Raw genomic sequence first — 25771 nt, forward strand, 5'->3', positions numbered from 1 at the left:
GTGAATACTAATCCTCTTGGAAAATTAAAACTCGGGTTAATCGTTTAATGGATTCATCATCCAGGGTGGTCGGAGCTATTAGATCCGGGGCTTCCCACATAGGCATTGAGCGAAAAGGGAAGAGGTCCAGGTGGGTTTTGCAAGAATATTGCATGTCTTACACTGATGTCGTCTTACATCCAGGGCTTTCGAAAGTATAATCGTACGGCGTCCACTAGAATGGTTCAGAGGGCCTTTCTCCATCAAGGCGTGTCACAATGCACCTTCCTATTCGACCGTGGGCAAGCGGGGGACGGCTGATAAGCTGCGCAGGCTAGTCTCGTTTTGGGGTACGTTGGGCGAAATCCCGATCACTCAAATGGTGAAGATCATCTCTGAGGGCAGAATTTCGGCATAAGAAACGTGTATCAGGTCGCACGAGTCGGAGATGGACCGGCCGAGACGACAGATCAGGCTGGGGCAATCCACAATGCACATCTCCGGGGGATATCCGCTCACCCCAGAAATACCCCAGAATCGGTGGAACGGTCACCGAATAGATTATACTTAAATGCCTTCGTTCCTCTTCGGCCAATGACAGAGTCTCGCACTAACTCTAGCGCGATGGGACCAACGCAGTCGCCGACATTCATCGGCCTCAAAGGTCAGAACCTCGTTTATGCCATCACGTTCTGCTGCTCTATCGGCTTTCTTCTTTTCGGATATGACCTGGGCTTTATGGGTGGGTTAACCACCTCCCCTGAGTTTCTCGAGGTCTTTGGCAACCCCGGCGCCTCCTCCTCGCCTTTCTTGTCGCGTCTTACGAGGTGGGCGCACTTCTGGGCGCACTGTATCAATTCATCCAGGGAGATCGATTTGGGCGCAAACCAATCAACATGGCAGGCGCAGTGATCGTCTGCATAGGGGCTATTCTCCAAGCAACCACCTTTGGACTAGCCCAATTCCTCGTTGGACGCATAGTCGCGGGCTTTGGGCTCGGAATGATGACGACCGTAATTCCAATCTGGCTGTCCGAGTGCAGCATGCCACAGTCTCGAGGCAGAATGATGGCAATGCAACTGTCGAACCTCATTATGGGTCTCATCCTGGCGAACTGGCTCGACTACGGCATGGCCTCCTATTCCGTGTCGGTTCAATGGCGATTTCCGTGCGCTTTCCAGACCGTTTTTTGCTTCATCGTTCTCGTCTTCATGCCGTTTATCCCCGAGTCGCCCCGTTATCTCTGTGCCAAGGGGGATGTTTCTCGCGCTAGGATATCTCTTGCTGCGCTGCGTGCCGGCCATCCCGATGACCACGCGATCGTGGAAGAGTTCAAGGAGATTCAATATGCGATCAGTGTTGAAGCAGAGGAAGCTGGCTCTTGGACTGATGTCTTCAAGGACAATGGCATCAGTGTCTTCACCAGAGTTGCGATCGGCTTTTCGGCCAACTTCTTCCAGCAGCTGTCTGGGTGCAATGTGATGTCGTCCCTCGGCCCGTACGTATTCCAGGACTCGATTGGAATGTCACGCAATGATGCGATGCTAGTCTCTGGTGGCCTGCAGGTATTCTATTTCCTTAGTAGCCTGATACCTTGGTTTGTCATCGACCGAGTTGGGCGTCGCCGGCTCTTTATGACTGGATCCGCCGGTATGGGAGTCTGCATGTTGCTGTCGGCAATCTTTGTCGGCATTAGAACGACTGGCCTGGGATACGCTGCCGCGGTCGCTTTGTATTTCTTCCAGACTTTCTTCACGCTCGGGTGGCAGTCGAATATGTGGATTTATCCTAGCGAGCTGCTCCCGCTAAAGCTGCGACTCCGAGGCGGTGCCCTTGGCGTCATTTCGCAGTGGCTATTTACATTTTTGGTCGTCGAGATCACTCCGGTGATGATCACAAATATCGGATACAAGTGCTACATTGTCTTCGCCGTGATCAATTTTGCGACCTTGCCACTTGTGTATTTTTGCTACCCGGAGACCAGCAAAATGCCGCTCGAGGCTGTTGATTTGTTCTTTGCTGATCGCAATAGCCAACGGCCGTCGCTTTGGCGGGTGGTTAATGACTCGACGAATAAAGAATTTGTTCAAAGGGTCGAAAGAGAATTGCAGGAGAGAGCGAGGTTACGGGCCCTGTCTGGGGATGAAGCTGGGGAGGCAAAAGCTGGCTATCTGGAGACGGCAACTGCGTGATTTATCATATGTATTATCATGTCGCATGAAAGTTCCTTTTTCGAAATTAATCGTGGTCCTGAGGGAAGCGGATAAAAGTCCATTCGGATTAATTCTCCAACATGATTCCCCCAACCTCCCGATTTAAAATATCCTTTAGGCTAAGTGTAAGGTCGAACCTGTAACTTCGGTGCAAGTCGGAGTTCCGCTAGCCGAGACCAAGACAAAGCTTAGCTTGCTTCTTCAAAGCTTAAATCATCAAATTAGTAAGTGGATGTGTTTTTAGACAGACTACTACGTATTACTTCTAGTATTATCCAAGAAAGGATGAGACGAAAGGCACTGGGTTGGATGGATCAGAGTAGTAGAAAGAGTGAGATGTGAAATCAGTCGTTAGACAAGGGTATTTAATTTTGAATGAAGGAAGGTCTAAATCTCTCAAGTATTCGATCGTTGGAGTATATAAAATCTAGACATCCACATGTCGAGATAGCACTGTGTCAAAGACCACTAGCTACAACCATCTCCTGCAGCTCCGACACCCTCCCAGCTGTCACGATCAACATGAAGATTAGCCAGATGGTCATTCGCTTCTCCCATGCCCCGATGATCATACACATAGAAGTTTCCATGATAATATCATACCCCTATTCATCTTGATGTCTGGTTCTGATCCGAGCATCTCAAGGGGCGACTCTTTTGATCCGTCCAATGTCGAACCTTTAGAGATGAATTGCCCGCTTCATCAAACAACCGAGTGAGGGCAGTGTCGAATACGAGAAGTCGGCCATATTTCTCACTAGAAATAGCCGATATATAGTGAGCCAGTATATGTTTCGGCCCTCCGGGAATTTGGGCGATGAGCTTTAGATGATTTCATGACATTAGCCCTTTCGACCAAACATCCCTGGCTGGGAGGCTCCGGGTTCCTTTCCATGTGAAATTGATACCCGCATAAAGGGGATGATAGCGCCTTGGGCTCATCAAGGGAGATGACTAGCTAAGCTTCAAGGCTCCGTCTGCGACCACAGGGTTGAAATTCGCCGACTCCCGCCCAGGCTTTTCTTCTTGTGCTTTGCGTCGGGCATTGGTGAGCTTGTGATAGGCACGTCCACTTTCACCCCATACTCTAAATTCCTCACTTTGTACCCCGTAAAAGTGCAATCATCACCAGAGGTACTGTTATCCGGTCTGCGTCGATGCTCTAATCTGACCATGCCACGGGGATCGACGATATCACGGAGATTATCCCGGAACTGCAGCATCCATTCTCGCCAAGATGCAGAGCTACGTATGAGGCATATCGGATTCCCATTTTTGCTTCTCCCTCCACGCAGAACGCGTGGCGGGTCACGGAAGAAGAGCTTTGGGTGTGCACGAAATAGCTGTTCGACTGGTCGAATCCCCGGTGAGCGGCTGCGTAATCTTCAGCCTATTGCCTGTGCCTTTCCTTGTTGTACCCGAATTCCTTCTTCAAATCAAGAAACGGGGTGATGCATAGATTTTGTTCGCCTTCATGGTAGACGTTGCATTCCGAAAGACTGTTGCGCGTAGCCAAGGCTTCTTCTGGCGTTGTTTTGCGCCCGACGAAGGAAAGAGGCGTGACTTTATAAAAGGCAATGCTTCGTGCAACCGTATCTCGTCATCTTGCATTCTCTTTAAAAGTGCGAATTTACGCTTATTTCAATCAGGGGAAGGGCCATTTTCGCCCCGTGGGTCGCCAGGGTCTTATTCGGTGACGGCGGCTCGGGCGTAAGCCTCGAACGTTTACTGGGCCACGCGGGTGGTCATGCTCCCGGGCAAGCTTAAGGAGGCCGTGCAGGGCTCAGCGGGCGCTACAAGCCGCAAATCTCAATTCAGACAAAATAATGCACAATTCAACTTGAATAAGGCCCGATGAGAGTCTCTAGCAAATATGGTGTTCATTTCTGTTATCAGCATTCAAAGCTGCAGCTTGCTCTCCGCGAAAACCTCGCCGCCCTTCGGCGCCACTGTGGGAAATAAGGTCGCTTTCAGGAAGACTTTGCCAGGTGCTTTGGGAGTCTTGGTGAAGATGGCACTTCCACAGTTGGAGCAAAAGTTCCTCTATTGTTGACAGCACAATTAGTTTCTTTCCCAGCTGCGTGTTTTCAGGACATGAACGAATACTTGCCTGTATCACATTCCCAGTCGCGGTGTTAGGATCTTCATAAATCTTGAGCGTCTTGGATGGGTCTTCGATGGTCATGTTATCCTCAGGGATGAAGTAGTTGATTGAGAATGCTTTTGCATCATTAGTCCAGGAGACACAGACAAAGCCTGTGAATAGTCAACTTACCACCGCCGACTTTCTTGCAGTTATCACTGATCAAAATGTTTAGCCTGGCAATGAGCTTGACAAATGTATTCGTGCTTCTTGGACTAACCAATGGCAAACAATGGAGTTCTCGGGCTGCTGAGGCAGAGTAATGCGAACACTGTCGCAGTTGCAATGTCCAGTATACATGTTGACTTCTACCTGTGATTCAACCAATCGACGATGAGCAGCAAGGGGACCTTGGAAGAACCCGGGGTGATTTATAAGATCCTTGCAAGCTGCAAGTGAGGGGCTGCTTCACACCGTTCGATTGTTGCTCCACTCGCACTCGCGGAATCGAGCCGAACCCTTCCGCAGTTCACAAATGACGTCATAGAATAAACAGGCCGATGAGGGAAGACCTCCAGGTAACGAAGGGAACGTATGAAATAACGAATCGAATTTTGCTCTCGCTCTTGAGCTGTAATAATAAATATGCGAACTGTGATCGCGACATGATCTACTGACGCCTTTTGCGCTCAATGAGGAGACCGAGAGGAAGGTCATCTTCGTCGTAAAATTCAACGTCTTCATCAACTCCAAAATCGCGCAGGCGCTCTCCTTCAGCATTGCGCCAAGACTCCTCGCCTTCGTCTGGTCCATCGCCGTAAACAGGCCCAGGCTGTCGCTCTCTTTCTTCATCGCTTTCATACAAGGGTTCATCTTGAAGCCTTTCGTGGAAGCGCTTGCGCCGTTGAACTTGAGAGTAAGGTCGCCGGCGGTCCATGTCAGCTGCCTGGCGCATCTCAAAGGCTTTGACCTGATCACGAGCAGAAGCGTAGGATAATGGTATGTCCGGTTCATTGACAGACAACCCCCCTGTTGGCATGGGAATCCGATCGGGGTCAGGAGGCGGCCATGTCGTAGCAGCGTCTGTGGCTCATAGTTAGCACGAATGCAAATATGTTGTGTAAGGAAGGGTGAGAAGTCTACCTTCAAATCCATTTGTCTCAAATTCCCAGCCTGTTTTACGGTCGGGAGTCGCAGCGAATGGCCAAAACCAGCTGAAAATCTACCCATGAGTGATTAGCCTTGGTCTTTTTCTAAATCTGACAAAAACTCACATTGATAGTCCCTCCCATTGCCTGAGCAATGTTGGGAAACAGGCCAATGTCGTACGGGAACTCTTGTTTCCGGATACGGACTTGGACTCCCCCTGGGCCTTCAAGGGAGCCACCCAGTACACGAGCCCGTCGGACGAGAGTATCGTGTCTTTCGATTTCCCAGGACTCAATTGTTGTAATATTAAAAAGCACGGAGTATAGTGTGCGGACGAGCAAAATGAATATTCCAAGCCACGTAACGGTGTTCACAACAATTAGGACGAACAAGTGGATAAGTTGTCCAACTGAAGGGCCAAGATACTGCGAAATCATCAGCCAGGCCACTTGGGAAATCGCGATAGTCAGCTCACGCTTGGTAGATCGCGCTCATTCCAAACTATGGATGCGCGCTGCCACAAAAGGGTCTCAAGGTAACCCATTCCGACCACTGTATAAAACAGGAAGCGAAAGAAGTGGGGAAAAGTGAAATGCGACACGCAGTTGGAGGTCCACGGACAGTGATGATCCATTTTCGGGATGCATCTTGATGGAAAAAATGTGAGCGAAGTGGTTCTTCGTGTCGGCTTGTGCTGCATCATACCTCTTGCATGTCTTGCAATGATGCGCGCGGGGTGGCTTGTATGCCTCGCATCTCCGGCACCACCGCTTCCGACCAGTGCTCTGATCCTCCTCCTGGCGAGCAGGCGCCACTGGTTTGCCCTTTGGATCAAGTCTGCCGGGGTCCACAAAGCACGCCCGGAAATAAGTCACCCAAATGCATAGTGCGAAGAGGTTGATCGCCCAGCCCTCGTCCAATGTGAGCGGGGCGGCTTCGAAGTTGTGGAAGAAATACTGCGATGTATAAGCTAGAAAGCTGATGAGCACAGTGACTAACGGGATCGCCAGTTGCGATATCTCAAAGTCCTCGCCCCGCATCCCGGTTTCCGCAACTTCGCCTGGTCGACAGAAGCCGGGGGAAAACTTGACGTTGGACGTCGTGTTTATTGCGATCGGCTGACTAATCGACCGAAGCATCAAGGCCGAGCTCAGAGGGCGCACCTCTTCTCTTCCCCAACTCGACGACAAATGCCAGTGCATGCGAGCAAATCCTCACAAAAAGTAAACACACTACCTGGACCCTTTTTTGAAACAACTTCAGCCATGTGCAGCTGATACTACCCCGTCAACATGCCCATTGAGGCTCTCCCCCAGGCCACACTCCGAGCCATCGGGTCTTCCTCGGTCATCTCCGATCCCTGTTCGGTGGTGAAGGAGCTCATCGACAATGCCCTGGATGCTTCGGCCTCATCGTTGGCAATCGAGATATCTTCCAATACCATCGATGTAATTCAGCTGAAAGACAATGGCCATGGAATTCCAGTAGATGATCACCCATTCGTCTGTCAGCACGCGTTCACCAGCAAGATCCAGACTACCAATGACCTCAAAAATGTCGGCGGCACCTCATTGGGGTTTCGCGGGGAGGCCCTCGCGAGCGTGGCGGAGATGTCGGGTGGCATCGCCATCACCACTCGAGTCTCAACAGACGTTACAGGATCTTGTATCAAGTATACAAGGGAGGGCAAGGTTTTGCAGTAAGTTAAGGAAGTCTTTCGCTTTTCAATTTGCGCCTGACGATTCATAGAACGCAGCGGACGGCGGCGCCCGTGGGAACGACGGTAAAGATCTCAGACTTTCTCAAGTACATCCCCGTCCGCCGACAGACGATTCTCAAAGGAGCCGCAAAAACTTTGATCAAGATCAAGAAACTCTTGCAGGCGTATGCGTTTGCTCAGCCTTCTATTCGTTTCTCTCTCAAGGTACTGAAAGCCAAGAATGAAAACAACAACTGGATGTATGTTCCCAGCCCAGATGCAGCAATCTCCGATGCCTCGGTCAAAATCATCGGCCGAGACGCTTCTTCTTGTTGTACGGTAAAGAGTGTTTCGTCCGACCTAGGCACACAAGATGAATCGGGATCCAATCAAGTTTGTTATAATCTGGAGGCCTTCCTTCCAGGCTGGGATATAGGTATGGTGTGTTAATGTCATCAGTTGAGATCGGGTCACTGACAAAACTAGATTTCTCAAAGGTCAACAACATTGGTCAATTTGTCAGTCTCGATGGCAGACCTTTGGCCTCATCCAGAGGCATTGCACAAGCTATCACCAAGTTATACAAATCCTGTATTCGATTGGCTGCCTCAAAGACTCAGCCCTCGGTATCCATCACTGACCCATTCCTTTGCATTCAGCTGAAATGCCCACGTGGTGTCTACGATGTGAATATTGAGCCAAGCAAGGATGACGTTATCTTCGAGGACCGGAACGCTATCATGTCACTAGTTGAAACGCTCTTTCGGGATCACTATGGTCAACTTCCTCGTGATGCAAAGGCTAACGCAGTCAAAGGCAAAGCCGCATCACCAGCAAAGAAGGGTGAAAACGGATCTGAGTTCAATGTCCTTATGGCTAGGGAACGACATGAAAATGATGTTCCTACGCAACCGACCGATATGGGAGAGATCCTTGGGGATCTTACGATACCGCCTTCCCACAGCCATGCTAAATCACCCGCAAGATCAGCAATCTCTGTTCCCCCTAGTGGTGATGACAGAACGGAGGACCAGGGTGATCAGTCCTCTACTTCTTCCAACACTCAGCAATCGCGCTTCCTCAATCCGTGGTCCATTACCCAAATGAATACGCCATTCCAGACACCGCGCAGAGATCCCGGGAGTCGACCATCTGTGTCTCCAGATTTCCAGCGCGAAACTCAAGAGCCCAGCCGGCCAATCTCGAAATCCGGTCGTAGTCCCCAGTCACCTCCAGAAAGTCCAGAATTAGTTTCTTCTGTTGCCGGAATGTCCTCGAGATCTCCAAAAAGTCGTCGACCTCGGAATACTCAGGCTTCTCATGCTGAATCAGCAGCGGGCCGTGTTACGGCAAGTGAAAAGAGAGCGGCACGAGAGCAGGACAGAGAGCGATACGGCAACGGGGCCCTTGATACTTGGTTTCAACGAACCACGCAAACCTCAATGGGTCACACACCTCTCGATCAACTACGGGAAATTGATGAGATTGTTCCTACCTTGCCACATATATCCCGAAAACGATTCGGTGCCGCACCAGCCGACACGCAAAATGAGAATGGAACCTGTGAAAAATCCAAGGAGATATCGAGCGGTACCTCAAACGGAAGCGATTCGTCAGCACCTTCTCCTGGAGAGCCTACATCAGCAATCAATGTCCAAGAGGGTTCAATGGATAGCGGGAGGGGTTTCCCCGTTCTTGAACATTGGGCCGCGAGCCTCAAGGAAGGATTCAACGCCAAGTCTTCGGGGCTGGAATGGGCAATGGACTTTGAACAGCGCAAGAAAGAAGCAAACGAAAAGTTCCGCGCCCGACCTGCAGTTTATAGTCAAGTATCAAGCCAACCACAGAGCACTCAGTTTTCAAAGACGCCTCACCAAAACAGATTCATCGCTGCCAAAGCTGCCCTGGCAGCTGAGCGACCTTTTACAGTGGAGGAACTTCATGGTACGGGACTATCGCCCCATGATCCTAGGGCATATCTCATGCGCCGAAAGCGTGACAATCGATCTAATGATCAACGCCAAGGAACGTCAAAATTGAGGCGCATTCATCTTGGCCGCCTGCCCTTTGAACGCATTCCAGATGGCTGTGATCTTCACAATGTCAGCCTACCGGTGACCGCAGACATGAGCTCAATACTTACCACTTGCCGTCTGATGTCTCCTCTTGACTCATATATTAAATATGGACAAGAGGCTGGAGCTTTTGAAGGATCTGGCATTGACAACCTCGCTCAAGATTTGAATCAAAAGCTACAACTCATCATCGACACGCATTACAAGCGAGCACCCGGTACTCGTTCCATCGGCCAGATCGACATGTCCACTGTTATTGCGGAGTGTCTGAAACACCATCAAAAATGATAATATTCTTCATAATTATTCAGCATATTCTTTGGTTCTCCGACACTGAAGCGACCAGTATCTATATTCCCAATACAACAATACCCGCATGCAATTTATCCGATATCTGGTGTACTCCTGAATAAGCTTTGATCCTTTTCTGATACCGGGTGTGAATATCTTATTAACAATCGCTGTATTACTTCAAATGGGTCAAATAAAAATAACGTTTTTGACTTTATAACCCGCATTCCGAACTTGGACAGCCAAAGCATGGTAACCGGATCCTCTCGATGTTACATAAGACTGACATCAACGACGTGCCCCTATATAAACACTTGCAACCAGACGAAAAGCTCCCCCAAACTCCTTCGATCAATTTCAATGACTAGCGGAATGGTAGGTCATCCTTCTACCTCCGCGATCGACCACGGCCTGTCTGGGTCTCTCGGGCCGCGCCTGCAAGCAATCCAACCCAGCTTCAAAATGAACCCGGGAGACCTCGGCATCCTCAAATCTACCCTCCTCCCCTCAATCGGTATATACTCGTGCTTCTCGCTAGCAACATTCATCGCAGCGGAACGAACAAGGCGCGTTGAGTTGAAAGATTGGCTTTGGCCGTCTGGCCAAGTCGCTACTGCATGGTGGGCCGCGATCGGCCGGCCCATGTACGAAAAAGGAGTCTCATTTTTGGACGCATGGACAGGTCTATCATGGACTCAGAAGCTCCTTCTCGGGTGCGTGACTGCCTGGGGAGCGAGGCTGTTCGCACGTATCGCGAGTCGCTCTTTGAAGCGCGGAGGTGACGATCCGCGGTACGAGGCCAGTAAGAAAGAGCCCGGATTCTGGAAGTCGGCGTTGTTCAATATGTTTCTTCCAGAGGCAGCTGTTCTCAGTGTTATCTCTCTTCCCTTCACAGTGCCGTTCACCACGAGCGGTACCACTTTGTCCCTGACGACGACCACACTCGACACCGTTCGTGCTGCAGGGGCTGCGCTCTTTGGTATTGGATTCGGTATGGAAGTACTGGCAGATACACAGCTTGAGCTCCATCGCCGGGAACGCTCTGATCTGTGTCGTCATGGTGTATGGGGTCTGGTGCGCCATCCTAAGTAAGTCCCAATCCTCTCCCTCCTGGCAAGGCTCCTTTTCGGACTTATGCTAACAACAAAAAGCTACCTGGGCGACACCCTTGTCCACATTTCATTCGCTGTCTTGAACATTGCAGATTCTTTCAACCCGATTGTCCTGCTTGGTCCGCTGGCGAATTATGCTTTCCTCCGCTATGTTGGCGGAGACAAACAAACCGAAGCGAGCCAGGAGGAGCGCTATCAAGCGGATGACCCTAAGAAGTTCGGACAGCTCAAGATGTGGCGAAAGGAGCAAAACAGCTTCTGGCCCTCTCTACGGGACCTCACCAAGCCCTGGGCTTTTGCGGTTGCGGGATGTGGCCTTATTGCTGTAGTTGTGGAAGAAGGACTACAAACCACCTTCGACATGCAGTAATCATTGGAAATAACTCTCTGGATTGTCATTTTCTATTATTTGGTTTTTCTGGGATGTACAATCAATATCCTTTACCACCATAGGCATTGATTAACGGCTCCCCATTCGCCAGTCGTTGAATATTAAGCTTCAAAATATCAAGTGACCGTGGCAGATACTCCCTCCCCAGGCCACTCACATGAGGACTGATTTGCACATTGGGAGCATCCCAGAGCGGGTGATCTGCAGGTAGAGGCTCGGGGTCTGTCACATCCAGCGCAGCTCCACTGAGCTGACCGGACTCAAGAGCCTCGATCAAGGCATCTTGGTCGACGACCTTGCCGCGGGATATGTTGGTAATAAACGGCTTGATCGTCTGACTTGTAGAGCTGGCCGATAGAAGAGCAAATTCTTTAGCGCCCAGCACCTTGGTCGTTTGTGGCGTCAAGGGGAGAGAAATCACGAGATGATCCAGTCCCTGCGCAAGGAAAGAGCGGATAGATCCTTTATCCGTCCCGTGATGCCATGAAACGGGAATGGAGCCATCGGCATCTCCGGTTCCCGGGACGATATAGCCGGTATCTCGCTTCGACTCTGGCGTTTTGCGAGGCGAGGCAGTGTATGCATAAACGGACATTCCCAGTGCTTGCGAGACACGGGCGACTGAAAAGTCGTCAATAAATGAACCCTCTGTGTAATCGGAGAGTACATACTCTGTCTCCCAATACTTCCATATCCGAGAATGCCGACTTTCTTGCCAGCCTGGTCATGGTTTCCAACCATATATGGGGTTTTATCAGGCCACGCTCGCGCCTTTTGACCCTCATACTGCCTGTCATAGTTTCGCGAGGAGACAAGCCAATTCATGATGGTCCACTCTGCTATCGGTGGGCCGTGGATACCGGAGCTGGTGCTGATGGGAATCCTGCCCTCTTTCAGAATGGGATTATGCGTCAGGTGGTCCAGGCCAGCAGACAGAGTGTGAATCAATTTAAGGCTATCGAAAGTTAGCAAGCAACATGGACCTCGACAGTGGCTTGTATCTTCTCACTTCTGCGAGTCTTGAATTTCTGGCAGATGGGCAAATGTTACTAGAACAGTCGCCTTGCGATAGATCTCTGTTCGATTGCATGTCAGCATCTTTCGCTCGGTTTTCTCAGCTGTGCTTCAAAATGACATACCGGGAGGTACAGGTACACCCAGCTCAGTCTCGTAGATGGTGAGCTCAGAGTCGGCCAGCTTCTCGCGAATGCCACTTTCTATTTCTGGAGACAGCGGCTGGTGAAGGACGAGAAGCACACGCTCCTTTGAGATTTCCACCGAACCCATTTCGACGACTTTGAAGACTGGTTTGGTATTCCTTTTCCACTTACGATGCGATATGTTGCTGAGTTGCAGATGAAAGGGGCCGAAACCTCGGAAGTTTATGTCGATGGCCACGCGGGCGTAGGGCGTATTTTGCGGTCGGAAGCAACGTGCCGAGGGTCAAACTGGGAGGGGTTGGCGACGGGTTGGCGATTGATAAGCCCCCGCCATATCCAGCAAGAAGCAAACATCCTCATCAATTCCACCATCGTGTCTGATGTACAGTACCTTATGGTACCGACGGTATGGAAAGATAAAGACGATGCAGCCCATCGGTTGGCGGGAAATGGTGTAGAATGGCGACAGAAGCTCATGCGATTGTTCGATGATCGCGCATGTTTTCGCGTAGTCAATATCCCAGATCCAGGTACAGCTTCATCGTAGAATGGCAGAACCAACGACTTCCAATCACTTCTCACCCTAGGGTAAACACGCTGAGGCAGCGATGCAGATTTCCGGGCGGCGGCGTGCGTGTGCATAGTTAACTAGCCGTTGCTGCCTGGGCTTTCGGGCAGATTATTTTCTGGGCGAATGTTTACTTTTGGCAGAAAAAGCATTTAACCTCCCATCAGCACGCACTCCTGCATTGCAGCCATTTCAACGGCCTTCGTGGCCTATAGGCGAAGTGGTTGTCGGCAAAATAGTGCATTCCGATCGCTCCACGGAAGAATTCTTGAATACGCGTGCACTAAGCAGATCGATCGCCTGGAACCTTCGGGGTCTATCTACCACAACACAATGTCAGACCCCACAAATTCCCGAAGAATCGCCATGACTCTTGCGTGAGTCTTAGAATGGATTCGGAGAAACGGCACGAATACGGAGCACCCTGCAAGCGGACACAACCACAGGGTGATCTACAGGGCACATGAACCCCTCGGTTACACTGCCTGAAGATGAACCTACCCGCTATGTGCATCCAAAGCCGAATCCATGAGACATAGCTGTTGCTCGCAGCACACGTCTTGAACAGAATCGCCGGTTGACTCCATCGACGTAGCCATGAGCTCTTTCGGCGACAGAGCAGTTATGAATCATGGGCTCAGCCAGGCTTGACCCGTTCAGCCCGCCACGGAAAACCCCTGAATGTGCATGGAGTCTGGTGCGAGAGGCCGCACACCAATCATCGCCCGCCAGTGGCATCGAGACACGCGAGAAGCATCACTTCGGGCGAGGAAGACCCTAAGCTGCCGGAGCCGCCGTGAACCGAGCAGAAATGCCGCTTTCCCCATCACATCTCTCTGTCTTGTTCGCATTCTTCAGGGAGAAGACCCACGGGGGAACGGTGGATCCCTCGCTGTCAACAAGCAAACACAGTACTGTGTATATTGTTGGAGAGAAACTTTGACCTCGCGAGAACCACCCGAACAGGGTGTTTTCCAGCTAATTCACGACAGAGCGATCTAGATAACCAGAACGCGCGATCTTGCAGGCGCACTGATTTTCTGACGGGAAAAGTGCCCCCGGCATTTCTCATCCTCGCGCCAGAGCCGTGCTTGACTGCGTGTGGAGCTACCAGCCCGTGCAGTCTAGCTCCACCATTGGGGAGTTCGCCCACTCAATCTTGCGACGTCTGCAGAGCGCCAATCTCAATCATCCGACTGGGTCCCAGCTCGTCGTCGCCAATCATGCATGCTAGAGCCCAGTGCGGGCAGCTATCCATTTACAACGACGTGGTTGCGGGCAATCTCCAGCCGATATCCCCTCTTTCGGAGAATTCACACGAGATTGAGTTTATGACGGGAGGTGTGCCATCGATCCACATGACGCCGTGAAGGGCATATCGCGATCTGGCCCGTGATTCACCCATTCCCCCAGAACAGCCCCCACCGTTCTCGACTGCTTCGCGAGAGCGCTCTGTGCAGATATCCACCGGACTCGACGCCAGTCGACGCCACGACCGCCGCAATCCCCATTCAGGGTCATCACGATTCGACCTGGCTTTCCACAAACTTCAGTCCGCGTGCGCGGGACAGCGGTCCATATCCGCCTCCCTAAAGCTACCGGACCCTGTCACGATTCAGATTGGGTCCTCCGCATCCACCGCGTTGCCAGACCCTTCATGTTCCACCCGCCGGTTTTGCCGCTTCTAGTAGGAATCACGGCCATCATGGCTCGAGGGTGCTGAACATGCCCTTAGCTTTGCGTTAGCCGTCGGCCCAAATCCAAATCTATACTAAGCTCGCTGACATCTGCACTTGGTGCGGAAGAGGGAAAACAAAAGAAAAAAATCAGGTCGGATGCTCTCGCCGGTTACTGACCCCGATGCTACAAATCTAGAGCGTTGCCCCCTCCTTGGCCCGGACGCGTTTTGTTTTCCATTCCCCCCTCCTTCAGATCTTGTCCCTCAGGTTAGGTCCCTTTCACCATGGCCCACAGATCCAACAGCCTACTACGGCGCGTGATTACCGCCGCCCTCGATCGTGAGGAAAATAACTATCCCCCAATGGCAGCTCATGCCGCTGCCACGCGTGGCGAGGCCTTTGGGAACGGCAACCCCGACGTAGAACTGGGCCAAGCCAAACGATTCACCGTCGCAACAAATCACCCTGATACTCTCATCCCACCCAACGACAAATTGTTGATCTTCCGCGCCTTAACCGGTATCGACAGTGTCCCTGCCCTTACAAACGGCGGACATCTCCTGCGCAGCGCGCCGAATGTCGGTATCTATACGCGTGTAATTCGCAACGAAACCAAAGCCGCGCGCGGCTACCGGATCTTCAATGCCCTCATCAACACTTGTCTGGGTATTCAAATTGTTGTCGCCGCCGCAGTGACAGCTCTCGGTGCGGCGAGTGGCCCACACTCTGCCGTGACTGCCTTTGGCGCAATCAACACCATCATGGCGGGTATTCTTACCTACCTCCGCGGCTCAGGTCTTCCGGATCGTCTGAAGGCCTACCAGAACAAGTGGAAGAATATTCGCGAATACATTGAGCAACGAGAACGTGAATTCTGCTTAGTAGGCTGCGACCTCGATGTCCAAGAAGAAGTCTTCATTGTGGAAAGCATGTATCAAAGTCTCAAGTCGGAAATGGAAACTACCAAGAGCAGTGGCGAAGGCCGGAGTCAACAACCAGATGACCCTCGCATTCGTCGCTCGCTTCTTCCCACCTCCAATCATCTCAGCGGTCACCGGAATTCCACGACACCCGTCACGCGTGCTGAAGCCGCGAGCCCGCGTCATCCGGACGACCATGACCCTCCCAGTCCAATCACTGTACCTGAGGCGGCCATTCACAATGAGAAGTCTTGATCTAGTGTCACCTCTGTGCGTTCACGAACTGAATAAATGGCTTGCCCTTGGATCATATCGCAAGCCACACATAATTTGCAGATCACCCTCGACGGCGTTGGCGCCAATCCTCAACACCTGAGGCAGGTGTTCCGACAAAACCCTTATGAAGCACTCCCATGAAATGATTGCTTCTTTACTCGACCACGAAGCCGATTCCTGACTTTCTACTGTGGAAAGACGGTGCTAATGTTTATACCTATACCACGGGGGCGCGGACATACTGGCGGAGTTTCCTGGACATTGTTTATTACTGATGCTCATGAGATCATTTATTTAATCTACTAGTATCTAATGATTCTGATTTCCAATGCATCATGCTTCCCATTTGTCCCGTGGGTCTGGGCAGAAGAAACTAGCAGCTGTATAAATATCTCAATATGGAGCAGATTGCCGATCGCCAATTTCGATCCTGGCGTTGGGCCAATATTCGATAAACCCAACAAACAGGTGATTAGCGAATTCAGAGCATAGCGGTATAGTCAGCTATCGCATAAGCTCTACTGTGTAGAAACCAAACCGGCAGCTCGAAGCATCCAAGCACGCGTACCAGTTCGAAGCCAGCAACTGACGATGACTTCAAGACCCGCAGCGAACCCACCCACCCACAACCACCTCCGAACACCGCGACAATTTCACCATCTCACCAACCAACCCATAACGCAGCACACCCAAACCAAAAGCCCCCAAATCTATCATTCAAAATGTCATTCGAGGTCCAATTCGCCTCTCCAGGCGACTCACCGAGCCTCACAGAGACCTTCCTCTGCACATTCGCGGACGACTTCAACAGAACCATGTTCCCACCAACACCGGAAGTCCGCGCATGGCTCGAACGAACATTCCTAGCCGTCGACCTCTCAAAAACGTACCAGGTTATGCTCAAAATAGTTGACCCGTCCAATCCGAGCATTGTAGCGGCATTCGCGAAGTGGGCACGTCCCCTGCATGCAGGCGCGGATCAGGATCGGCATGATCCCGCGCCCTCGTGGCCTGTGGATGGCGATGCGGATCTACGTGAGATGTTTTTTGGAATGATGGAAAGGCATCATGAGGAACTTATGGGTGGGAGGCCTCATTACTGTGAGTGTTTTTCATCCCTTGCTGAAGTGTGATGGTTGCTGGTTCAATCGCGCTATTGCGCCTCAATTTGCACCTCGCTTTTTGCAAAACTAACTGTATCGCAATAGACCTCGAAATGCTGGGCGTGCACCCTTCATTCCAGGGTCGAGGTTTAGCCTCTAAATTGTTGAAGTGGGGACTTGCTCGTGCAGACGAGGAGGGCGTCGAGGTCTACTTGTCCAGTTCGCCTGAGGGTCGGCCTATGTATGAAAAGAATAAATTTGAGCAAACTAAATACCCCTTCTCGCCTTGGCCTGGGTACGAGCAGGTCAATATGATCCGGCCAGCTAAGAAATGAGCTTTCATTCTTGGGTTTTCTTGACGGGCCGGTGTTTTTTGTGTTGCATCACATAGAATGAGGTTTGAGGATCTTTTGTGTTGGGGTATTTAAAATTGAGTTGAGACTTCTCAATCATTTTTTACATTGTAAATTGACAGTTGATTCCAGGTTGCCCCCCAACCCACCGGCCGCCACCTCGACGCGTCGCGAGCACGAGTCGTGCAACTAGATGACGGGTCGAACCGCGACTTTTCCTTCTAAGTGTCTGCCGCTGCGCTTTTCTCCTGAGGCATAGTGTGACTCTGTGGAAACTAGCCCTGCAATACCTGCATCACCTGACCCACCCCGCTCAAGCGTGCCAGTTCCTCCCCTTTCCGGCGCACAGCTAACATACTAGCCTCTATTTCGCGCTCAAGCATGCAGTTCTTGGCTCGCAGCTTACGACCCTCGTCCGGAGATGATTCGAAGCGCGTGCTCATCAGATCTAACTCGCGGCAAAGGTCGTTATTGGCTGTTTCCAGTTCGAGAATCTTCGCTGTGAATGACCCCTCCCCCTTACTGCCTGGCTCTGAGAGGACCTTCCATCCGTTCAGCCAATTATGCATCTACTCGGCTAAAGCAAAACACGTACATTTTCTGGAGTTCCTGCTGCCTGCGGCAGTCCGTTCTGGAGAGTTTCCGGAGTGACGGCCTCGAGCGACCGGCCAAGTTCTTGGCAAATGGCCTGAAAAAGGCGCACACTTCCGCTGCTCAGACAGTTTTTCAAAGAGAAGCATGGGAGGCCGTAACCGACCATGCATACCCGTCCTCGACCGGTGGCTGGAGACGGAACTGGCTGGGCGCAACGACGAGACCGAGGCGGTCATTTAAGCTGTTTAATGTAGCATTCCTTTGCGGCGCGAGTATGACAAGACGAGCACTTACAAATGTGGGCCGACAGCGCTTCTCGACATTGTTGATTCAGTTGAGCGCGCTCCTCGTTGCTAGTTGTGGCCATGACTCCAGAAAGTGTGGCGGGCAATGGCAAGCCTTCCGGGGGAGAATTTGCGTAGGACGTAGGGACTCAGAATAGTGGTGAAGCTTTAGATTTTCCTCGGCATTTGCTATTATCGAAGGCTATCGCTGGGAGTCACCAAAGGGAATAATGCGAATAGTCGTTGAAGGGCAAGAAGTGAATTGGTCAAGAGGTTTGTCGTGGATCAGTTGGGAAAATAATTGGAATGGTGGAAAATTGATTACTCAATTCTGGGGAGTTGTTCGAAAGTTTAGTTGGAGTGAGACTTTGAAGCGTATCACTTCAAGGAACCGTTGGGAAGTATCGTTGAAAATAATCAATTAAAGGCAGACGCTGAGACTGAGATAATAAATTCTAAATTGTCGTTGAGAAGATTATTTTTGGGAGCCGTTGAAGAATAATTTCGCATGATCAACGGTTCCGATTAATTATTCTCGCAATTCGGGGGAAGGAGTGGTGAAACAAGAGGGCGGTGGTGAAGATTTTGGTCATTCTTTTGAGCTTATGCCCATTCTCCTTGATCGGATACTCTACTCTCTGGATTGAGGTGTTGAAAAACGTACCGTCTCTGCTTCAGGTTACCATCAAAATTTTGTCGCTAATTTCTAGAGCGAACGACCGAAGGGAGAAAGCATATTAGAAGGCATCTTGTCAGCAGAATGTTACGAAAATTGGAAGGAGGTTTGGAAGGCAGAGAGAAATAGCTGAGACCGCAGACTCCAGATTCGATACCGGTGTGACACCTTCGAGACAGCACCGATGATCGATGTTGTTACCGGTCAGTGGAAAATAACAGATCCACTCTGTGCCTACTGATGAGAGCATCGAAGATGAAGAGGAAAGAGAAGGAAAGGAAGGTCAAACACGAGGAGAGAGCTCAAGTATCCCGCAAACGCGCAGCGCAAACAACCCAAACAGATACCTTAAGCACGGGTCCCGTAGAATGAGGCTATTCTCAGGAAGTGTCAACCGTCACAGATGTCTTACAGCATGGATCGAAATCAGATTCACCACCTACACACAGAGATTCTTTCTCGAACCCTCTTTCGAAACAATACTATGCCTATTACAGTTAATTTGCCCCGAATCCCTTTCTTGGCAGTAATCCAGTACAGGTATAAATGGGAGCGTAAAAATAGCATTTTTAATAAACTTGTATCGTCTTGAGGGCTTCCACGTGATCGGAGCTCACGTTTTGGTTTGTGAACTCGACGCCCCGCATGCAAGTCTGACGTGGCAGAACCTTATGAGGCTGAATGCACGTAGCTTATGACCTGGAGATGGAAGCTAAGTATTCCGAGCATTTTTACCCCTCTGTACTTGGTGTTACCAATTCCTCCCTGTGCAAGCCTGGTAGTCTAGATGGATATGGTCCTCACTTCCTTCAAGGATGGAAACGATGGACTTCAAGTAAGTCATAATACAGGACCTGTTATGTACAGCAGACCTTCGTTCTTCCCTAGGTAGGTAGATGACAATCAAGCACGTCGAAAAATCCACTGACAACTCGACCATAAGAGGCTGGCAGTTTAACAAGCACAGGAGGCGGTGCTTCCTTCGCAGGACCTTTGAACGCAACCCGTGATATACATATCAGTACGAAAAAATTGAAGGGCGTTAACTTCCAGTTGCTAATCAATCAAAATTGAAAGGTCATACCCATGTCACTTCCATATCTCGTGGCCAGTCTGGGCATAGACGAGCAAGAGATGACAGTCCTGAGAACACTTCTGCTGTCCCAGACCAGTATAGGACCAAAAGAGCTCACCAGGACGACGATAATCTTTCTTCCAACGGGAGCGACTCTTCAAGAGAGGTCGGTCATCTACATAAGAAATCTCGGAACGTTTTTTCTTCAGAGGAATCTTCAGAGGACTCTTCCAAAAACCATTCGGATAAAGAAGCGGCCGAATCATCGGATGACTACTCCGGTTCTTTGGAAGATGATCAACTTTCGGATTCTTTCAGTAGGTCCGAGGATTCCGAATAAAGAGTAGATTAAGGACCACAATCTTTCTGTATGTTGTCTGGCAAATAAGCAAGGTCATATAACGAGAGTGATTGGTATGTTTGCTAGTGATTCTAAATAGACCGTTGTCTAAAGCACCATATTACGGCATTTGTCTTTATGCCATTACTTCTTACGATACTGAGATACCGCCGAGGATGAGGTCCAGGTACATATCTGTTGGACCGCCCGGATTTAAAGGAGCTTCGAAGGGAGCTACGGAGAGAAGTTGGAGACGTATTCAATAGCGGACCGAGTCTGCTGGGAGGCTCAAAACAAGGTGAGAAAAGAAAAGTAAACCAGACACCGTCTCGCGAACCAGGGTGGTTGATGCTGTGCTGGATTCGCTGAGGCGTCACAGAGATTCTGCAGTCGTGCGCCACGAGGGCGGCCTAATAATGGGAACGGCAATTAGGCTAGGTAGGCCTTGACGAGGCTCTAAGTTCGTTTTCAGGAAGTTGAACACTCTACATGCACGTACATGGATATATAGTGGTTGTATCCTGCATATTGTTACGAGGGGTCAGGGAAAATGATTTCACACACACACTCCTGTAACTGTAGACTCTCTCGACTGAGGAAGTTATGACAGAACATTCAACGCTCATTGGAGAACGCAGTCAGCCGCTCGATGTAAATGACGTCCCTAGGGGCAGCAGCTGTTTGATACACCCTTTATTAAAAAGACGACGCAATGACCATCCGCTAGGTGCGACTACCATTCCAATTGATAGTACCCGTGCTATGACCGATCTGTATGCCCCTGTTGTTGCTGCCTGAAAAAGTAGTGTTATATGTGTTGCTGACCTCCGGGATGGACAGTTTCGAGAGTATTTGGGAAACAACCCCAGAGGCGGTTTGGTCAGCTTCCAGTAGGCGTGACTGCATTTCGGTCTCTTGAATTGCTAGAGTTCGCTGAGCACCGCCGTCTTCGTCCTCATATTCGTCCTCTAGGCTTTCAAGTTCCTTCTTACGTCGCAGAGCTTCGTCTTGGTTTCTCTTTGTGAGATCGATATGCTCCCAGATAGCAGATTCAAGAATTTGCAGTTGCTTCTCTATTTCTTGCCGTGCAATTTTAGATGCGGTTTCCGACCGGACCTGGATGGTCCTTCAATCAATGAATTAGCACCTCTTATTAAGTCAAAAAGCCAAATGACGTACAACTGGGCGCTATTGATGGCGAACTGGACAATAGCCTGACAGGAATGGACCTGCGTCCTGAACGTGCGGATCTTTTCTTTGTTCCATATGCCGACCGACAGGCGATCCCTGAGGGAAATTTTTGTCGCGCTGGAATGCTTCGTCCATCGTTCAAGCTTAGTCAAAAAGTCTGCGCATGCCTGCCCACATTTGTTCACGGCTTCAGCGACACCAGTCCTTTCCAGATCCTCTTTCGCTTCGACATATGTCGTGGTATCGGAGATTCGGAGATCTTTTAGAGCAGAAAGCGGATGCTGTATGGCCTCTAAGTCAGAAGTCACATCTTGTAGCACATCTTTCGCTTCATCAAGGTCTCTTATAAAACCACAAAGGCTGCTGATGCTGGTTGTAGCGAACTCTGTGATGCCAAGAACACCGACGGTGATGCTGAAGGGATCCATCTCTTCTAGAATGGGACTGCAAAGTTGTAAAACGTGAATGATTTTCTTGTAAGGAGAATGGATATTGGACGAAGTCAACCGTATCAGTTCTGCAGATACTGTATCAGTCAAGCTCTGAGAGGGGGAGTCTTGGCGCTATGTTGCGGAGTGATGGTGGAGTGATCGGGAGGTTAGGGGAGGTGGTCTTTGGGGTTTGGCGGGAGGGAAGGGCGGGCGCCCAGCGATTTGTGACGGAAAATAACCCATCTACTCACCCTTACTCACCTCTCTGGTCAGTAAGCAGGTGAAAAGGTTTCAGGCGAGCTTTCCGGGGGATGCGAGGGTAATAGGAAACGCACGTGACTTAATGGACACCCAGTTCCTGGGATTTCGGTGGCCATCTCAAAGCTGCGGACCTCAAAAAATAGCGGCGCGAGGATTGGACCATTATGTGCTAACTTGACCATAACATAGAATTACTGCAAATGCTGGTACCATGTGTTTGATCGCTGACATCACGACGCGCCAAATTTTGAATTTCAAATCGTGCTTTTAGCTAGAGGGAGCTGGCTGGCTACCGCGCGCTGTGCGTGATCTGGGTGCTCTGGCTCGGGCCGATCCCACCGCGCAGGGCCAGCCAACCTCAGTTGATCACCTGTCTTGGCGCCGTGGGGCCACCTGATCGTGAAGCTAGTGACATGCCCCTCTTTCAGCTGGGGATATGACCATGGGCCTTCGAATGAAACTCACACGACGCTAAGTGGTCTGATCATGTCGTCGGTATCATTCTGCTGCAGCAACCATGCCCTCCAGGTCGGAGTTAGCCATGGCCCGATCAACGCGGAATTCCATCTGCCACCGGGTAAGTCAGGAACCGAACAAGATTACAGTCGACTACTCACCACTGTTTCCCACCTTAGAGCGACTAGAAACCCCACCTAGCCCTCTGTCGACTGTCCCATTCCCGCGCGATCCGCACTTTGTCAGTCGCGATACACTGCTCCGTCAGATTCACGCAAAATGCTCGGTGCCCGGGTCAAGAATAGCGCTAGTCGGCCTCGGCGGTGTTGGGTGAGTGTGGAATGACCATGACGTGGGTCTTTGCTTACAACTCGAAGAAAATCACAGCTTGCCATCGAATACTCCTACTGGGTCCGGTCCAAATCGCCAGCGACATGGGTTTTCTGGATCTATGCGAGTAATGAAGCCCGGTTCGAGCAAAGCTTTCGGGATATTGCAGACCAAGTCAAAATTCCGGGTCGTCAGGATCCAAAGGCGAACATATTCAAAATGGTCGAGAACTGGCTCCGGGTTGAGAAGATAGGGAAATGGGTTTGTATCCTTGATAATGTCGATGACGATAAGTTCCTTTGCTCTCTTCCGACGGCAGGCAAAGGACATCCAACCAAAGGCCTAACGAACGACTTCACGAAACCACTATTGGAATACATCCCTAGAAGCCAGAACGGCTTTACCATTATCACGAGTCGGAGCAAAGAGGTCGCGCTAAAGATGGTGAATCATAAAGATCTCATTGAAGTCAATCCGATGGAAAGCGCCGAGGCACTCGAGCTTCTCCGAAAAACGCTCGATCAACCCGAGCAAAGCCCAGGAAGTGAGCGGTTAGTGGAAGAGCTCGAGTTTATGCCACTAGCGATCGTACAGGCCGCTTGCCATATTCGAAATCGGGCGCCTCGCTATTCGGTATCACAATACCTGAGAGACTTCCAAGGGAGTGACCGTGAAGCGATAAGGCTTCTGAAAATAGAGGCAGGTCACCTCTGCCGGGATTGGGAAGCGAAGAATGCAATTCTAGTGACATGGCAAATTTCATTCGATTACATACGCCAAACAAAGCCATCAGCAACAGAGTTGCTTTCTCTCATGAGCTTTTTCGACCGGCAAGGGATACCAGAGAACCTTATCCGGCATCAACCCAAGGCCAACTCGGCATCAAGTTCTGAGCTCTTGCATGACTCTAGTGATGGGGAAACATCTGAGTCCGATATGGGCCCCGATTTTGAAGATGATATCACAACGTTAAGGAATTATTCATTTATATCTATCAGCGAGAACAGCACTTTGTTCACGATGCATCGGCTAGTGCAACTCACCATGCGCGTGTGGTTGAAATCCCATGGACAAATAGACCAATGGAGGGAGAGGTTTATTAGCAATTTGTACCACGAGTTCCCTACGGGTCAATATGAAAATTGGGGGAAGTGTCAGTCGCTCTTTCCTCACGTTCGATCAGCGATGTCTCAACGGCCGGAATCAAAAGAGTCTCTATTACAATGGGCCACACTCCTCCTTTTTAGAGGCGCATGGTATGCGTCCGAAAGCGGCAATATCGCCGATGTGAGGGACATGGCGACGAAATCGAGAAAGCAGAGAGTGAAATTACTAGGTGCCGAGGATAAAGAGGCCCTTGAGAGTACCGCAATGTTAGCAGAAGCATACTGGCTTGAGGGCCGATGGGAGGAGGCGGAGCAGCTCGACGTGCAGGTCATGGAGACTCACAAGACGAAGCTGGGCGTGGACCATCCTGACACGCTGACGAGTATGGCCAACCTGGCGGTAACATATATGGAACAAGGCCGATGGGAGGAGGCGGAGCCGCTTAATGTGCAGGTCATGGAGACTTGCAAGACGAAGCTAGGCGTGGACCATCCTGACACGCTGACGAGTATTTCCATCTTGGCATCGACGTATTGGAACCAGGGCCGATGGGAGGAGGCGGAGCAGCTCGAGGTGCAGGTCATGGAGACTCGCAAGACGAAGCTCGGCGTGGACCATCCTGACACGCTGACGAGCATGGCCAACCTAGCGTCGACGTATAGGAACCAGGGCCGATGGGAGGAGGCGGAACAGCTCGAGGTGCAGGTCATGGAGACTCACAAGACGAAGCTAGGCGTGGACCATCCCGACACGATAATGAGTATGGCCAACCTGGCGGTAACATATATGGAACAAGGCCGATGGGAGGAGGCGGAGCCGCTTAATGTACAGGTCATGGAGACTCGCAAGACGAAGCTGGGCGTGGACCATCCTTCCACGCTGACGAGTATGGCCAACCTGGCGGTAACATATATGGAACAAGGCCGATGGGAGGAGGCGGAACAGCTCGAGGTGCAGGTCATGGAGACTCGCAAGACGAAGCTAGGCGTGGACCATCCTGACACGCTGACTAGTATGGCCAACCTAGCGTCGACCCTTTGGAACCAGGGCCGATGGGAGGAGGCGGAACAGCTCGAGGTGCAGGTCATGGAGACTCGCAAGACGAAGCTAGGCGTGGACCATCCTGACACGCTGACGAGTATGGCCAACCTAGCGTCGACGTATAGCAACCAGGGCCGATGGGAGGAGGCGGAGCAGCTTGACGTGCAGGTCATGGAGACGAGCAAGACGAAGCTGGGCGTGGACCATCCTTCCACGCTGACGAGTATGGCCAACCTGGCGGTAACATATATGGAACAAGGCCGATGGGAGGAGGCGGAACAGCTCGAGGTGCAGGTCATGGAGACTCGCAAGACGAAGCTAGGCGTGGACCATCCTGACACGCTGACGAGTATGGCCAACCTAGCGTCGACGTATAGCAACCAGGGCCGATGGGAGGAGGCGGAGCAGCTTGACGTGCAGGTCATGGAGACTCGCAAGACCAAGCTCGGCGTGGACCTGACACGCTGACGAGTATGGCAAACCTCGCTTTCACCTGGAAATCTTCAGGTCATAATACCAGAGCCCTCAAATTACTACGCGCTTGCCTGGCAAAGCAGAAGAAAATACTTGGCCCCAATCACCACCACACCTTATCTAATTCTGAATCCTTTCTGGAATGGGAAACGGAGAAGTTGGATTTCACTACATAGACGACCAATATACTTTCGAATAAAACAAGCTTACCCTCACAGATTGTTTTGCTTCATAGTGAAATTGCTACGATAACCTTTTGGTCATAAAACGACTTTGTGCGATTTACGCGAGAGGGCTGACCTTTATCATTCTGGCGAGCATTGCCGTTAGAAGAGCGAGGGCAGTTGTGACGGAAAGTGGATATCTGAGCGAAATATGGGGGCACGTGGTGAAAGTATTCATGGAAACAGTATTTCCAGTAACTTACAGGAACTAATTCCTCGTGGATTTATCTTTCATT

At 50.7% G+C, this 25771-nt stretch overlaps 11 protein-coding genes across 11 annotated transcripts; 6 read left to right on the forward strand and 5 right to left on the reverse strand.

The window, feature by feature from the left end:
* Positions 1 to 603: 603 nt before the first annotated feature.
* Positions 604 to 2171, forward strand: N7532_009987 (hexose carrier protein; the record flags this gene model as incomplete). Its single annotated transcript, XM_056622478.1, has 2 exons — positions 604 to 829; positions 883 to 2171. The coding sequence occupies 2 exons, from the start codon at positions 604 to 606 to the stop codon at positions 2169 to 2171; spliced, it is 1515 nt and encodes a 504-aa protein (XP_056469894.1).
* Positions 2172 to 2650: 479 nt separating this feature from the next.
* N7532_009988 (uncharacterized protein) lies at positions 2651 to 3796 on the reverse strand (the record flags this gene model as incomplete). The annotated part of the gene is made up of 6 exons (XM_056622479.1): positions 2651 to 2797; positions 2871 to 2949; positions 3148 to 3279; positions 3300 to 3575; positions 3611 to 3755; positions 3784 to 3796. The coding sequence occupies 6 exons, from the start codon at positions 3794 to 3796 to the stop codon at positions 2651 to 2653; spliced, it is 792 nt and encodes a 263-aa protein (XP_056469895.1).
* A 295-nt stretch (positions 3797 to 4091) lies between these two features.
* pfa4 (putative palmitoyltransferase with autoacylation activity Pfa4) lies at positions 4092 to 6563 on the reverse strand (the record flags this gene model as incomplete). Its single annotated transcript, XM_056622480.1, has 8 exons — positions 4092 to 4235; positions 4312 to 4412; positions 4468 to 4493; positions 4556 to 4606; positions 4950 to 5358; positions 5419 to 5497; positions 5550 to 5849; positions 6024 to 6563. 8 exons carry the CDS (start codon positions 6561 to 6563, stop codon positions 4092 to 4094), a joined length of 1650 nt encoding a protein of 549 aa, XP_056469896.1.
* Positions 6564 to 6716: 153 nt separating this feature from the next.
* On the forward strand, positions 6717 to 9486 carry N7532_009990 (putative DNA mismatch repair protein; the record flags this gene model as incomplete). The annotated part of the gene is made up of 3 exons (XM_056622481.1): positions 6717 to 7123; positions 7174 to 7559; positions 7610 to 9486. 3 exons carry the CDS (start codon positions 6717 to 6719, stop codon positions 9484 to 9486), a joined length of 2670 nt encoding a protein of 889 aa, XP_056469897.1.
* Positions 9487 to 9849: 363 nt separating this feature from the next.
* N7532_009991 (DUF1295 domain protein) lies at positions 9850 to 10971 on the forward strand (the record flags this gene model as incomplete). The annotated part of the gene is made up of 2 exons (XM_056622482.1): positions 9850 to 10577; positions 10641 to 10971. 2 exons carry the CDS (start codon positions 9850 to 9852, stop codon positions 10969 to 10971), a joined length of 1059 nt encoding a protein of 352 aa, XP_056469898.1.
* A 61-nt stretch (positions 10972 to 11032) lies between these two features.
* Positions 11033 to 12279, reverse strand: N7532_009992 (D-isomer specific 2-hydroxyacid dehydrogenase family protein; the record flags this gene model as incomplete). Its single annotated transcript, XM_056622483.1, has 4 exons — positions 11033 to 11613; positions 11664 to 11947; positions 12002 to 12068; positions 12132 to 12279. 4 exons carry the CDS (start codon positions 12277 to 12279, stop codon positions 11033 to 11035), a joined length of 1080 nt encoding a protein of 359 aa, XP_056469899.1.
* A 2404-nt stretch (positions 12280 to 14683) lies between these two features.
* N7532_009993 (uncharacterized protein) lies at positions 14684 to 15574 on the forward strand (the record flags this gene model as incomplete). Its single annotated transcript, XM_056622484.1, has 1 exon — positions 14684 to 15574. One exon carries the CDS (start codon positions 14684 to 14686, stop codon positions 15572 to 15574), a length of 891 nt encoding a protein of 296 aa, XP_056469900.1.
* Positions 15575 to 16317: 743 nt separating this feature from the next.
* Positions 16318 to 17033, forward strand: N7532_009994 (uncharacterized protein; the record flags this gene model as incomplete). The annotated part of the gene is made up of 2 exons (XM_056622485.1): positions 16318 to 16696; positions 16804 to 17033. 2 exons carry the CDS (start codon positions 16318 to 16320, stop codon positions 17031 to 17033), a joined length of 609 nt encoding a protein of 202 aa, XP_056469901.1.
* Positions 17034 to 17326: 293 nt separating this feature from the next.
* N7532_009995 (uncharacterized protein) lies at positions 17327 to 17968 on the reverse strand (the record flags this gene model as incomplete). Its single annotated transcript, XM_056622486.1, has 4 exons — positions 17327 to 17620; positions 17647 to 17761; positions 17818 to 17886; positions 17940 to 17968. The coding sequence occupies 4 exons, from the start codon at positions 17966 to 17968 to the stop codon at positions 17327 to 17329; spliced, it is 507 nt and encodes a 168-aa protein (XP_056469902.1).
* Positions 17969 to 20743: 2775 nt separating this feature from the next.
* N7532_009996 (uncharacterized protein) lies at positions 20744 to 21639 on the reverse strand (the record flags this gene model as incomplete). Its single annotated transcript, XM_056622487.1, has 2 exons — positions 20744 to 21146; positions 21200 to 21639. 2 exons carry the CDS (start codon positions 21637 to 21639, stop codon positions 20744 to 20746), a joined length of 843 nt encoding a protein of 280 aa, XP_056469903.1.
* A 2541-nt stretch (positions 21640 to 24180) lies between these two features.
* On the forward strand, positions 24181 to 25305 carry N7532_009997 (uncharacterized protein; the record flags this gene model as incomplete). Its single annotated transcript, XM_056622488.1, has 1 exon — positions 24181 to 25305. One exon carries the CDS (start codon positions 24181 to 24183, stop codon positions 25303 to 25305), a length of 1125 nt encoding a protein of 374 aa, XP_056469904.1.
* Positions 25306 to 25771: the final 466 nt, after the last annotated feature.

Source organism: Penicillium argentinense (genome assembly GCF_028826775.1).
Source record: "Penicillium argentinense strain IBT 30761 chromosome Unknown utg000010l_segment0_segment0, whole genome shotgun sequence".
Classification (NCBI taxonomy): Eukaryota; Fungi; Ascomycota; class Eurotiomycetes; order Eurotiales; family Aspergillaceae; genus Penicillium; species Penicillium argentinense.